The sequence below is a fragment of the Trachinotus anak genome, unplaced genomic scaffold (assembly GCF_046630095.1).
Source record: "Trachinotus anak isolate AG129_WGS33_773 ecotype Australia unplaced genomic scaffold, CSIRO_AGI_Tana_v1 ptg000035l, whole genome shotgun sequence".
Lineage (NCBI taxonomy): Eukaryota > Metazoa > Chordata > Actinopteri > Carangiformes > Carangidae > Trachinotus > Trachinotus anak.
Window position 1 is genome coordinate 329,722 of NW_027273886.1, and position 12,597 is coordinate 342,318.

Sequence of the window (12,597 nt, forward strand, 5' to 3'; positions counted from 1 at the left end):
GTCAATAAACCAAACAAGGGGCCGGGCAGGTCGGATCAGGCGGAGCGAGCGTCCAGCCGAGACAACAAGGTCACAGAGGAACCCAAACCAAAGCCTCGACACACACAGAACAATCCAATTTAAATATCAATACGCTTCCTCTCACTCACTGTTATTTGTTAAAGTTACAGTCACGACCTCTGTCGCCCTCACTGCACCGGAGGATCCACTCAGAACAACACCACACAAACACTGCGTTAGAGCTGCACTTCACCCAAACCACACAAAGAAGACACACATTTGCTAAAGCTCCAAACAGACGAAAGTATAAATTTGAGTTTACACAACAGACAGGAAGTGTTGAACTTACAGCTGTGCTTCAGTCCTGGAGGGACGCTGCTGTCAGAGGAGGCTGCAGGCGGAGGCGGGAACTGAAGAGTCATCTGACCTCGTCACGTCTGAAAAGTCCAACACAAGTTATTTCATTTATTTCACTTTTATCTGTGACAACGCTTTGGTCAACATCTCTGTAAGTGTGTCGGCGTTCGGCAGCTGGATCCTTCTCAGCTGCAGAGATGCTGAACCACTGAGGTGAAGGTTTAAAACCACAGACAGAAGCAAACTGGGAAACTGATCCGGTTCCTGCTCACTTCTCTAACTGGGCGGTAAACTCGGGTTTGGGCTGGTTGTTGTAACCTGAGCTGCGTTTAAAGGTTCAGCTAAAACACACAGGTGCAGAGAGCCGTGAGGTGAAAGGTCAGGTGTATACAGGTGACGACAGGTAGGATCCTTTAAAACCCTTAATGTCTGACTGTTGCAGTTTGTGTCAATATTGAGTCATAACTCCTCAAATCTGAACTCAGACATTTTTAGATTCATTTCATTCATCCAGAGTTTACTTCCTGATGACGTCATTATCTCTGAATGAACTTCCTGTCTGGAAGAAGACTCTCCTTGTGTCTGCAGAACTTACCTGAGATTTATCCCGATTTAAACTTCTCTTCAGCATCATAATAATTTATTAACAGTTATCATTACATCTGATCTTAAATGAAAAACAGTAAATATTAATGATTAATTCAGCAGATTTTATTTTCAAAGCAACCTAATGAAAAATACTATTTGGGTTGATTTCACGATGTAACAGTAAAGACATGAATAAATAATATTAGTGTTGATTTTAATGAAATGTTGAGCAGTAATCACCAGCTTCCTTGCCACCGTGGGGTCCATGTGTTTTTAAATCCAGCACCGGGACCAGGTTCACACAGGTCCGGGTCCACAGTCCCGCTGCAGTGCTAGCAGCTTAGCTAAGCCCTTAGCATCCCTGTTCTCCAGGTAGCTTAGCGGCTAACCAACATAGCAGCAGCCTCAGGCCCCGACTTCCTGAACATTTACCCGACATTAACAGGCCCACCCCCACAGCAGCGTCTCCTCACCTGCTGCCAATCACACACAGGTGTGACTGACTGACACGGAGCTAAGGAGTTTAAATGAAGGAGGCATCTGTATTTTCACTTAGTTAAACCGAACTCATCCCCTGTCGTCAGCTTTAGCTTCCAAACGTTTTTTCACATTTTACTTAAATGAAAAGAAGTAAATTTCATCCATTTTATTCCCACAGGAAGTTTTAATTAAACCTGACTGAAGATAAACTTCTGACTGTGTTGGATGAAATGTTTGATTTAAAATGTTTGTTTTAAGCAGAGAGTGAATTATACAGTGACGTCCAGGGGCCAACCTTTACTCCAGGTGAGAGGGAACCAGTTGAACTGAAACTGTGGAGGAGTAGGAAGTAAAACATTTCCCTCTGAAATGTAGGAGTGGAAGTGTAAAGTCCAAACAGCTGATCCATCTTCCTCCTGATGGCTGCAGCGGCAGCGTTCACCTGAACGCCTCGGAACGAGACGTGGGTCCTGTTAGGACCTGGTGGCGTCTCCTGTGAAGGGATGTCAGGCTGAGCTTCATCATCTCTGTGCATCATATTTAATGTTGTCTCCAGTCGCAGCGAAAAGCTCCTCGATGGTCACATGTGTCATACGGTCGCTGTAATGGAGTGACGGACACCCCCACAAACACATTTAGGTAATGTGACGGGGTGCTCCCTGTTTATCATGTGATGCAGTCAGTGGAGGAGGAGGAGGTGGGGGGGGGGGCACATTGTGTGCATAATTCACCAGCTGCATTTGTCAAAACAGGGATCTGTATGAAGGCTAATGATCCACATGAAATTAATGACTCCATAAAATAGAAAAATCCACCGTTCACACAACCATGACAGGATCCTCTGACTTTGATAAACCATTAAATGACAGATAATCAGGAGGGCGGGGGCTCATCAGTCCCTGCTCCCCACTGGAAGGTGAGTCCTGATGTCTCTGTGCTCAGGGGGGGTGGATGATAACACACAGGACATGACACTGCAGCACAACATCTGTGTTGTCCTGCATTCATGCTGCTACCAAAGACGAAGGAATCAAGTTCAGCACATCAGATTCATGAAATGTGGTGAGAGCAGAGACCAGGTGGGGTTCAGGACGTTGTACAGTCAGAATAAACAGTCTCAGATCTCTGGTCTGTTCGATGGACAGTTCTCTACTGACATTTACTGACTGATTCATTCATTAAAAAACTAAAAACAGTTGAAATGAGAAAAGGATTTCAACACTTCAAATGAAACACTGGAGTTTAAAATGTCAGTTAGTTGTGACTGATTCTGTCCTCACACGACGTTAGCTGGTATTTGACTTTAATATTAACTCAGACTGTTCTCCACACATTCACAGCACACCACATATACTGTGTTCTACTGTCCTGTTCGTACCAGTCATATTTAATATAATAATAAAAATACAACAGGTCTGCTGTGAACTCTGTTTCCAGTCCAGTGCAGCTCTGTGCAGGACACGTCTCCTCATCAGTGAATGAATCCGTCTCCATTGTTTTAATTTCATTAAAGGCCTAATGCAGTTTATTACCTTTTTAGTGTCTCCTCAATTTATGACACTGAGACACTCTGTGCTGGCACTGAGCTGCAGCTATGGAGGAGGTGCAGGTGAGGTGGTGGAGGGGGGTGGGGTTATACCAGGGAGCCCCCACCCAAATGAATGTATAATCAGGCTTTGATTTCCAGGTCTGCATCAGGCAGCACGGGCACAATCTATTACTTCACTGCCATTCCCTAAGTGTTTGCTCCCCAGCCTGACCCTGCCACTTTATCTGTTGGTTTTATTTTCAGAGTGCATGCTGTCCATATGTTTCCCTAATAGTTGCTATAATTCTTGTGCAGCGAGGCTCGTGTTTTATTAGTCCTGAGTACGAAGAGAGTGGGGAAGAATGCATTTTAATAAAACCCCTGTAGCAACACACTAATGGGCTGACACCGAGGTATTTGCATAGAGATGAATTACACCCGGCCCCTTGACGTGACTTTTAAAATATGATTGAGGAGGTTATTATTGCTGCACTATGATACGTGTTAACAGGTTATTTTAACGTGGCTAGTGCTAATAAAATTCAGAACAAAAGACTCGGGTGATGAGGGCAGGGTTTTTCATTGCCAGAGTCTACTGGAGGTGCTCATTTTGTCATTACTTAGCTCTGCCTCACCTCCCCCCTCCCCTCCCCTCCCCTCACCCCCTGAGCGGGAGAAATAACAGGCAGCGTTTCAACGCCGTCCATCCTCCAGGAGGCCACGACCGACCTCAGCCTCATAATTAATCACAACAGTTTGTCTCTGCTGTAGCCAGAGACAGTGAAAGGTCCCAGTCTGCTGCAGACCAACAGCATCTCAACCCCTGTTAGACCTGGGGGGCGGAGTTTCTGTACAGCAACCCAACAGCCACGCCCACTCTGACCAGGTGAAAGAGACAAACCTGTTTATCTGTCACACAGATGATGGTTGTGACAAATTACCTGTGGTGAAGCTTTAGTGAAGGTCAGAGGTCACGCTAGGGAACTAAAGCCTTAGTGAAGGTCAGAGGTCACGCTAGGGAACGTCTTCAGATGTATTTTAAAAATCCTCTGCTGTCATTCATATTTTGTTTAACATCATTTTACACGTGAAAAAAGTTAAAGTGAAAAAAGGGCCTGAAAGGTCTGTGTTTATTTTTGGGAGGAAAAATAATCTAATAAACTAATTACTACTAATAATAATAATAGATTGTGATTATTATTATTATTATTATTATTATTATTATTATTATTATTATTATTGTCCACATATGTGGAAATTTGCCTTTGGCTTTGGCTGGTTAAAACACATCAATGTGACTCACACAATAATAAAATTATAATAAAAACTTGCACAGTACAAACAACAGTAAGGGTCATGATTTCAGTGTGAATGTTGCTCATGAGTTTAATAAAGTTACTGTTTTTTGTATGAAGGCCTATAAATTTGTATAAATGCTCTGTAGCGTCTTCCAGAGGATGAGCAGGATCAGAACAGGAAACAGGATCAGACACAATTTGTCGAGCTTCCTGTTTCACCTGCAGTCCACACACACTCCAGGTGTTTCTGCTGCTTCCCAATAATTCATGTGCACATATTAAAGGTAAAACACTTTCCACTGGACATTACAATACATCTAATGAAAGAGTTTATTTGAATCATATCTCACCTGAAGAGTGACGGAGCGCAGCTGCTCCTCCACACCCCTCCACCTGGGAACACGTAGGTGTCAGTCAGACGAGGACACCTGTTCAGGAGCAGCTGTGTTCAGGAGACAGAGGGAGAGAGGTGAAGCATCATTAAAGGAGATTATCTCCCAATAAATACTTGAAGAGGTGAGCACCCACAGCTGATAACAGATGATATCTCCTCCATCAGATGATCCATGTTCAGGAGCGTGTTCTCACTGAGAGCCGGCAGGTGAGCTCCTCCTCTGGGGGAGCACCTGCTGTGACGCCCCCGCAGCCCAGGATCCAGTTCATGATTCACATAAGTTGTCATTGAGTTGCTGAAGCAGACACAGCAATTCACAGCGACTTTCTTCCCGTGCCCTGCGGGCCGGTGATTACTGCTCCCAGCGAGTGGCGAGATGCAGCAGGAGCGAGGGAGACTCAGGGAGGGAGGGGTCAGGGAGGGAGGGGTCAGAGCTGCACAATGTTCCCACTCAGCCATGAGAGGAGGCTGCTGGAGCTCCTCATCATGGAGCATCCCCAGGCGCTCCTTATCACAGGGCTCCAGGCGGGTTGGAGGGAGATAAGACCACCATTCATGTCTGTGGGAGCCCCCCCCCCGACCCCCCCGACACATGTCCTTGTGTGTAATCTCTTGTACTACATGGTCAACTGAGAGCCGTCAATGGGCTCTTTATACAGATCAGCTAATGCTAACACATTAGTCACAGCAGCGAACAGGAGGAGATACGCTGGGAGTCAACAGGTAGAGCCAACAGGTGGGATCCAGCAGGACTGACGGCACCCAGGACCACCGCAGACCACCAGACCACCACAGACCACCAGACCACCACAGACCACCACAGACCACCGCAGACCACCAGACCACCGCAGACCACCACAGACCACCGCAGACCACCAGACCACCGCAGACCACCAGACCACCACAGACCACAGACCACCGCAGACCACCAGACCACCGACCCTGTCTGCTGAGGTGACAGGTACCAGACTAGTTCTACACGTGGCCTCTGTGTTCACCTGGGAGGAAAATGATCCACATTACAGAACTCAACATTTGTGGCTGATCGATAAACTATATATAAACTATAATCATTATAATTTTAATTATATCATTATATCATTATTATTCTTATTTGTTCCTTTTTTAACCATTTTTACAATAATGAGGCTACAGGAGAAAATATAGTAAAATATATTCAAAGCAGAAATATATTATTATTATATTTATATTTATTTTTATATTTCATATAATATAATATGTTTCATATTTCATTTATATTTGAGTTCACAGATTATTAGGTGAAGGGCAGCACAGAACCAGGATCTGTTGGTCAAATAGAACCAGACTCTGAAGACCTTCACCTGGACTCTGGGAAACTCTGATTATGTTTTATTTTAATATATAATATAAATAAATAAAATAATCAACAGATGAACGGATCATGTCAGTCATGGTTTATCTCCAGCATCAGTGATGTCACACACCAGGATCAGGTCATGTGATCCGGGTCGGTGTCCAGCTCCACTCTGGTCCACCTGCAGCTGGAGACGTGGTGTAGGTTCAGCAGGGTCTGTCTGTGGGTGGAGTCAGGCTGGTGGAGGAGTATCAGTGGGTAGAGTCAGGTGGGTGGAGGAGTATCAGTGGGTGGAGTCAGGTGGGTGGAGGAGTATCAGTGGGTGGAGTCAGGTGGGTGGAGAAGTATCAGTGGGTGGAGCTGGCAGAGGAAGTGAGTGAACAGATGGAGCGGTTGGCCCCTGGCGGAGACGTGTTCACTCCACCTGGAACACCACCAGAAAGTAACTCAGGTAATCAAGGATGAATGTGGTTTTATTATAGCTTCATTTGCCCCGCCCCCTCACACACCTGTCACCTGATGCACCTGTAGCCGGGTGTCCTGTGTCAGGTGGAACCTTTGACCTTTGACCTACCTGAGGTGAACACAGAGCACGTTGCTACGTCAGGTGAAGAAGCTGCTGCTGGAGGAGCAGGTGGCCAGGGGCCTCCACAGGTGAGAGGAACACCTGTCCATGTGTTGAAACATGACCCACAGTTACACCTGTACCTGCAGCCGAGGATGACGATGACGATGATGATGGTTTCATCTCCAACATCAGAGTCATTAAACAAACTGAATTTTATTTCACTGATATTTATTCTATTATTTGGACCAAGTGTTTTCATTAGATTATTTAATGTTTGTGATATTTAATCCATTAACTAATTAACTTATATATTGATATAATTAATTAATTAATTAATAACAATAATTAATAATAAACTTTATTTGTACAGAACCTTTTATACAAGAAGAAGTGACTGCAGTGAGTTCTTCACATAAAAACATGTTGGAAACGTGAATATAAAACAAGATGGAAAATAAAACCCAGCTGATAATAATAAGATAAAATAAATGGAATAAAAATAAAATAGAGACGAGAATAAAGACATGAATATGTGGTGTTGGATGGAACTTTCTGTTTCTACCTTTTTTATTTTTAGAGGAAATGAATTAAATTCTCTGTGAAATCTGATGATGAAGATGAGGAGGAGGCTGAGTCTTCATCACATTAACAGTGACAAACGTCAGACCTCCATCAGGTCCTCCGCATCTTCTTCTGTGGTGGTTTAACGAGCCTCAGCTCCACCAGCAGCAGAGGAAACGACGTCCCTCAGGTTCGGCTGTAAATGAATTTGATGTTTTCTCTGTGTGAAACCTGCAGCTGTTCGTCCCATCAGCTGTTCAGTGGAGTCCTTCTGACTTCTGTTGGAAAATTTTTAATTCCAAAAAAACGAGTTTTTTCATAGCGGCCCTGACTTTAGGGCCCCTGACCCTGAAGGCCCCTGGGCCTGTAGACCCGTTCAGTCAGTTAGTCAGGCCTCCTGGTCCCTGTTTGACTCGTGATCTGGCTCATGGTCTTGATCTGAGGCTGATCTGGGTTCATGCAGCAGTGAAGTAAAAGTACGAACATCACAGTACAGAAATACTTCATCTTAAATTAAATTATCATAAAACATCATCATGTGTTTTCTGATTCGTTTGTATTTTAATCTGAATCTGAAAAATAAATGTAGAAGATTAAAATGTTAACAACTGTCTACAAATTAAATATTAATACTTCAAATAACAAAAAAAGATTTTATTATATCTGGAACGTGTGTGTGTGTGTGTGTGTGTGTGTGTGTGTGTGTGTGTGTGTGTGTGTGTGTGTGATGGAGTTGGATCTCCACAACACTGGAAACACAACAGTGTTAGTCTGTGTCGTGTTCTCCTGTGTGACCTGAGGTCTCTGATCATCTGTTTCCTTCATTAATCCTTTTTTCTTTTTAAAATAAATTAATAAAATAATAAAACAGTGAAACTGTTTCGTGTCCAGACGACGTTGACAAAGATTCAGAGACTGTGAAAGAAAAATCGGAGACATTAGAAACTGAGGATCAGGGTTTAATGGTCGTTTCTACTGTTTGGTCTAATTTGAATTAACTGGACCCTCCAGCTGTCGTCCGTCCAGATGTTTTATCTGTAAAACACTGGTTGTTTTTATTCTGAATCTGAGGATTATTTCCTCCTGTTTATAAAGATGATCCGTTTATAATCATTCAAACTTGACTCAGTTTACAGGATTTAAATTGTGTCAGTTACAGTGAATTGTTGTACAGTGTGTGTGTGTGTGTGTGTGTGTGTGTGTGTGTGTGTGTGTGGCTGCAGCTCAGGAGCTGAACAACTGTTTAATAAGGAGATAAAACCTGATCTGTTCAACAGCCTCATTTCAAACAAACTGATTAAAAATAAAAGTCTAAATCTGATGGTGTGTTCAGGTGTCGTGGGACACTCAGCCTCTTTAACAAACTGAACTTTGAGCGTCAGGATTTTTATTATTGTGATGAGAATTTGTTCTGAGCCTGAATTTGACCTGAGGACATGTTTGTGGACATGACTGTTAGATATGAGAATAAATAACATGAACCTGAGCTGTGGCTTCACTCTTTAATTAGATCAGAAAATGTTGATTTAAATTAAATAAACTGCTTCGTTGAGTTTTTTTTTCAGAGGTGAAATAGAAGCTGAGAGAAAGTGAGGACCGAGCCTCCGCCTGACCGCGGCACAGAGCCGCCCGCTGCCCGCTGAGGCCGCACCGACACCGGGGAGAAGACAACCAGAGTCCGCTTCACTTTCTGTGGTTTTATCATGAATCCGTTTTTATGATCAGACACATGTGCAGTCACATCTGGATCCACACGTGATGAATGAAAGATCAGCTGCTCGTCGCTCCGCTGACTTTCAATCTGAGAGAAACCGAGCTGACGATGATGATGATGGTGATGATGATGAAACCAGAGAAGCCCCTGATGTCAGGGATCAGTTTTACCGCCAGAAATAAAGATCATTCAAATGTTTTTGTTTTTCGTTTTTTTCTGTTCGAGAAAATAAAAACAAAACAATGAAATGTTTGAATTTATCTTTTAAAAATGTAAAACTTTACACTTCAAATCAAAAACAAGAAAATATAATAATAATAATAATAATAATAATAATAATAATAACAATAATAATAAAATCTGTAGCGGTGTGGCAGTGGGAATAAAAGCGGGTTACATGATGAATATTGATTAGAATATTCGATGAAGGCCGGTGATTTATTCTGTCCGTTATTAATTAATTAAACTCTTTGTATTAATTAACATGTGGTGAAAACAACAAGGAAACCTTTGAGTTTTTATTAAATAAAAGTGCATTACATTAACCCGCCATGATACACAGCTGCAGGCTTCACTCAACCTCAGACATAAATAAAACCGTGTGTGTGTGTGTGAGAGAGAGAGAGAGAGAGAGAGAGAGAGAGAGGAGAAATTTCTGCAGGTGTGCATGTATGTACAGGTGCGTGTGGTGCGTTCAGGAGCTCCTCATAAGTTGAGACTGATGGGTCAGGAGGCCTTCGCGGACCCGCGGGAGAAGAAGAGTTTGTGGTTGTCTTTTTTTTTTTTTTTTAGAAATGTCAGAGTGAAATAGAAAAAAAGCAAATCAGGTCTGAGATCAGTGCGTCTGTACAAAACATCAATTATTCACAGCTGGATAATTTCTATTCATACAACTCACGTTTCTATTTACAGGTAAAGTCGCGTCTCCTCCGCGTTTTAGGCCGTGAACGGTTTGAGTGTCCGGACCGGAGTCCTCCACCTCCTCCTCCTCCTCCACCTCCTCCTCCTCCACCACCTCCTCCTCCTCCACCACCGTGCAAAAACACAAGGAAACGAGAGGAGCGGGATCTGCACGGAGCCTCAGACCCGCGGACCCCCACAGTCTGACCCCCCCGTTACGAGCTGTCGTTCTCCGACGTGTGCAGCAGCAGCGCGGCCCCCGGTTTGTGCTTCTTCAGCAGCTGTGTGATCTTCTCGTCGTCCGAGTTCGGGTCCAGAGGTTTGTTGTAGTCGTCGTCCTCGTCCTCGTTGTCCGAGGTCCCCTTCAGCCGCTCGGTCTCCGAGTCCTGCTTCTTCTTGGCCGTGGCCATCTCCGCCGCGTGCTTCTTCCTCCACTTGGTGCGTCTGTTCTGGAACCACACCTGCGCCACAGGAGCCGCGTTGGTTCAATCATTTAGACTAAACACAATTAATTATGACCATAATTCAACTTTAATTCTGCAGCGAAATTCAAACACAAATGTAAAAAAATCTGCTGCACAAAATATAAAAAACAGATGCAAGAAATGAAAGGTGGAGCTTTACAGCAGATAAGTGATCACAGGGAATAAAAGGCCTCATGGAGGTTTTGCATTAAATGAAATTTTAACACAAATAAAAGAAGAAAAATGATGTGAATTTATTCTGAAAGACCTGCAGAAAAAACAAAGCAAAATACACCCGCAGTGTTTCAGTCAGTGAAGTGAAATATTGATCGATTGGCAGCATTTTATACAAAAAATACAAATATATATTTATCTTTTTTAGTGCAGACAAAACAGGAAAAAATGAAAATGCATGAAGGAAGAACGTCGTTGTGATAAAAGGAGAAGAAGCAGGTTGCGTGTTTGCGGACGTGGTTTACCTTCACCTGGCTCTCCGTCATGCCCAGGGAGTAGGCCAGCCGCGCGCGCTCCGGCCCCGCCAGGTACTTCGTCTGCTCGAAAGTCTTTTCCAGCGCGAAGATCTGCTGCCCGGAAAACGTGGGTCGAGTGTGTTTCCTCTTCCCGTCTTTGTCCAGCAGCACGGAACCCTGGTCTGAGACAGAACAAACCGTGAGCACAGACACACAAAGGGCCGTGAATCCCTCTGATCCGATCACGGTGCGTTTTATTTATTCTACTCATCTTTATTTTGCTCTGACAGGATTTAAGAAGCCGCTTCCCCTCCACTGACTCTGGCTCTCACTTACGGGGTGAACACGCGAACCTGGCGTCCCTCCAGTGCGGGCTCTGCATCACTCCCGGCCAGAAGATCGGCGTCCTGCCCGGCAGCTCCGCCAGGGGCTTCGGGTACCGGGCCACCGCCACCGCCGCCGCGCCGGGGCCGAAGTACAGTCCGGGCGGCGGCGGGGGGCTGAGGCTGCTGAACCGGGGCAGCCCGGACAGGATCCCCGCGGAGGAGGAGGAGGCGGCGGCGGCCACGGCGACCGCGGCGCCGGCGGAGGAGGCGCAGGGCCGGCTGAGGATGTCGTTTATTCCGTGCGGGGTGGCGGAGGAGCACTGCTGCGGGGAGCCCAGCCCCGAGGACGGCCCCGTGGAGCTTTTGATCCCCGGGGAGGACACGGCCATGCCGCCCGGGTTGGGAGAGGTGGTGGCCGGTGAGGTAGAGGAGTTGGGGCCGGCGGAGGAGAGCGGGTAAGCCGGGTACAGCGGGGTCTTCATCTCGGTCATGCTGTGCAGAGCGGCCAGAGGAGGGGTGCTGAGGAGGAAGGCGCTGTGTCGGGACCCGTCCATCTGACCCACCGCTAACATCACCACTGCTGGAGGATCCGGGGGGGCTGCAGCGGGTCTCTGAGGGGGGGTGAGGGCCCTGCGCACCTGACGGAGTCCAGACTGAAACTAAACCAAAACCCGCTCTTCTCTGGACCCAAAGCCCATCTCAGAAATTTAGGTCCTCCAGAAACCAAAGCCCCAAAATAAACGTGTTCACCGCGGGGGGAGTTCAGGTTCCCGAGCAGAGTCCCGGGTCCGGGTCCACTTCAGAACCAGGAGGACCAGGAGCAGGAGGACCAGGAGCAGGAGCAGGAGCAGGAGCAGGAGCAGGAGGACAAGGAGCAGGACCAGGAGCAGGACCAGGAGCAGGACCAGGAGCAGGACCAGGACCAGGAGCAGGAGCAGGACCAGGAGCAGGAGGACCAGGAGCAGGAGCAGGAGCAGGAGCAGGAGCAGGAGGACAAGGAGCAGGAGCAGGACCAGGAGCAGGAGCAGGAGCAGGAGCAGGAGCAGGAGCAGGAGCAGGAGCAGGAGCAGGAGCAGGAGCCCCTTTCTTTCTCCGCCGAGCTGCAGAAGTAGTGAGATAATAAAAGTGATGATCTGGGTGTTCCGACTGTCTATCTGCTCCAAGTCCAAAGTTTGAGAGGAGGAAACGGAGAGCGGGGGGGTGAGGCCGGGGTGGGGGGGCTCTGTCCGGATTGGGTGACCTGACGGTGACGTAGAGCCGTGGGGGTTTAGGGGAGCCTCGTCATTGGAGGAACAGCTCGGCTCTGATTTGCTGGATGAGCAAATATCAACAAGAAATAAGCGGATTTCACTCCGTCTGATATTAAATGGACCTTTGTAGTTTTTAAAGAGGAATCCGGAAGTAGCGTCAACAGGTGAGAGAGTGTCAGAGGGTCAGAGGCAGAGACAACAAACTTCAGGTTGAACTGCTGTTAAAGCATTTACAGAAAAACTCATTTAAATATTTAATGAGGCTGGAGGCCCAGGACCTTCCGCTCTTATAGTCTGACCTGAGCTCTCAACCACAGTCTTCTCCAACATCTGTTGGCAGATAAATATCACAACAAATGATTT

At 46.0% G+C, this 12,597-nt stretch overlaps 2 protein-coding genes across 2 annotated transcripts in view; one reads left to right on the forward strand and one right to left on the reverse strand.

Moving 5' to 3' along the window:
• The window catches only part of xpo7 (exportin 7), a 216,384-nt gene extending 212,765 nt beyond the window's left edge, over positions 1-3,619 (forward strand). The window contains exon 28 of the mRNA XM_071472087.1: positions 3,603-3,619. The gene's annotated coding sequence lies outside the window, so the exon portion shown is untranslated. The remainder of the gene's footprint in view (positions 1-3,602) is intronic.
• A 6,232-nt stretch (positions 3,620-9,851) lies between these two features.
• Positions 9,852-11,689, reverse strand: nkx6.1 (NK6 homeobox 1). The gene is made up of 3 exons (XM_071472180.1): positions 10,995-11,689; positions 10,668-10,840; positions 9,852-10,185 (listed from the first exon to the last, which is right to left on the reverse strand). Exons 1-3 carry the CDS (start codon positions 11,554-11,556, stop codon positions 9,940-9,942), a joined length of 981 nt encoding a protein of 326 aa, XP_071328281.1. The 5' UTR covers positions 11,557-11,689; the 3' UTR covers positions 9,852-9,939.
• Between the last annotated feature and the right edge of the window lie 908 nt (positions 11,690-12,597).

Bases quoted from the DNA above. Each gene is read 5' to 3' on its own strand.
- nkx6.1 (XM_071472180.1), bottom strand. From the start codon at position 11,556: ATGTTAGCGGTGGGTCAGATGGACGGGTCCCGACACAGCGCCTTCCTC. The intron at 10,841-10,994 runs GTAAGTGAGAGC...GTTCTGTCTCAG, and splicing joins CAGGTTCGCGTGTTCACCCC to ACCAGGGTTCCGTGCTGCTG. The intron at 10,186-10,667 runs GTAAACCACGTC...CCTGTGGCGCAG, and splicing joins TGACGGAGAGCCAGGTGAAG to GTGTGGTTCCAGAACAGACG.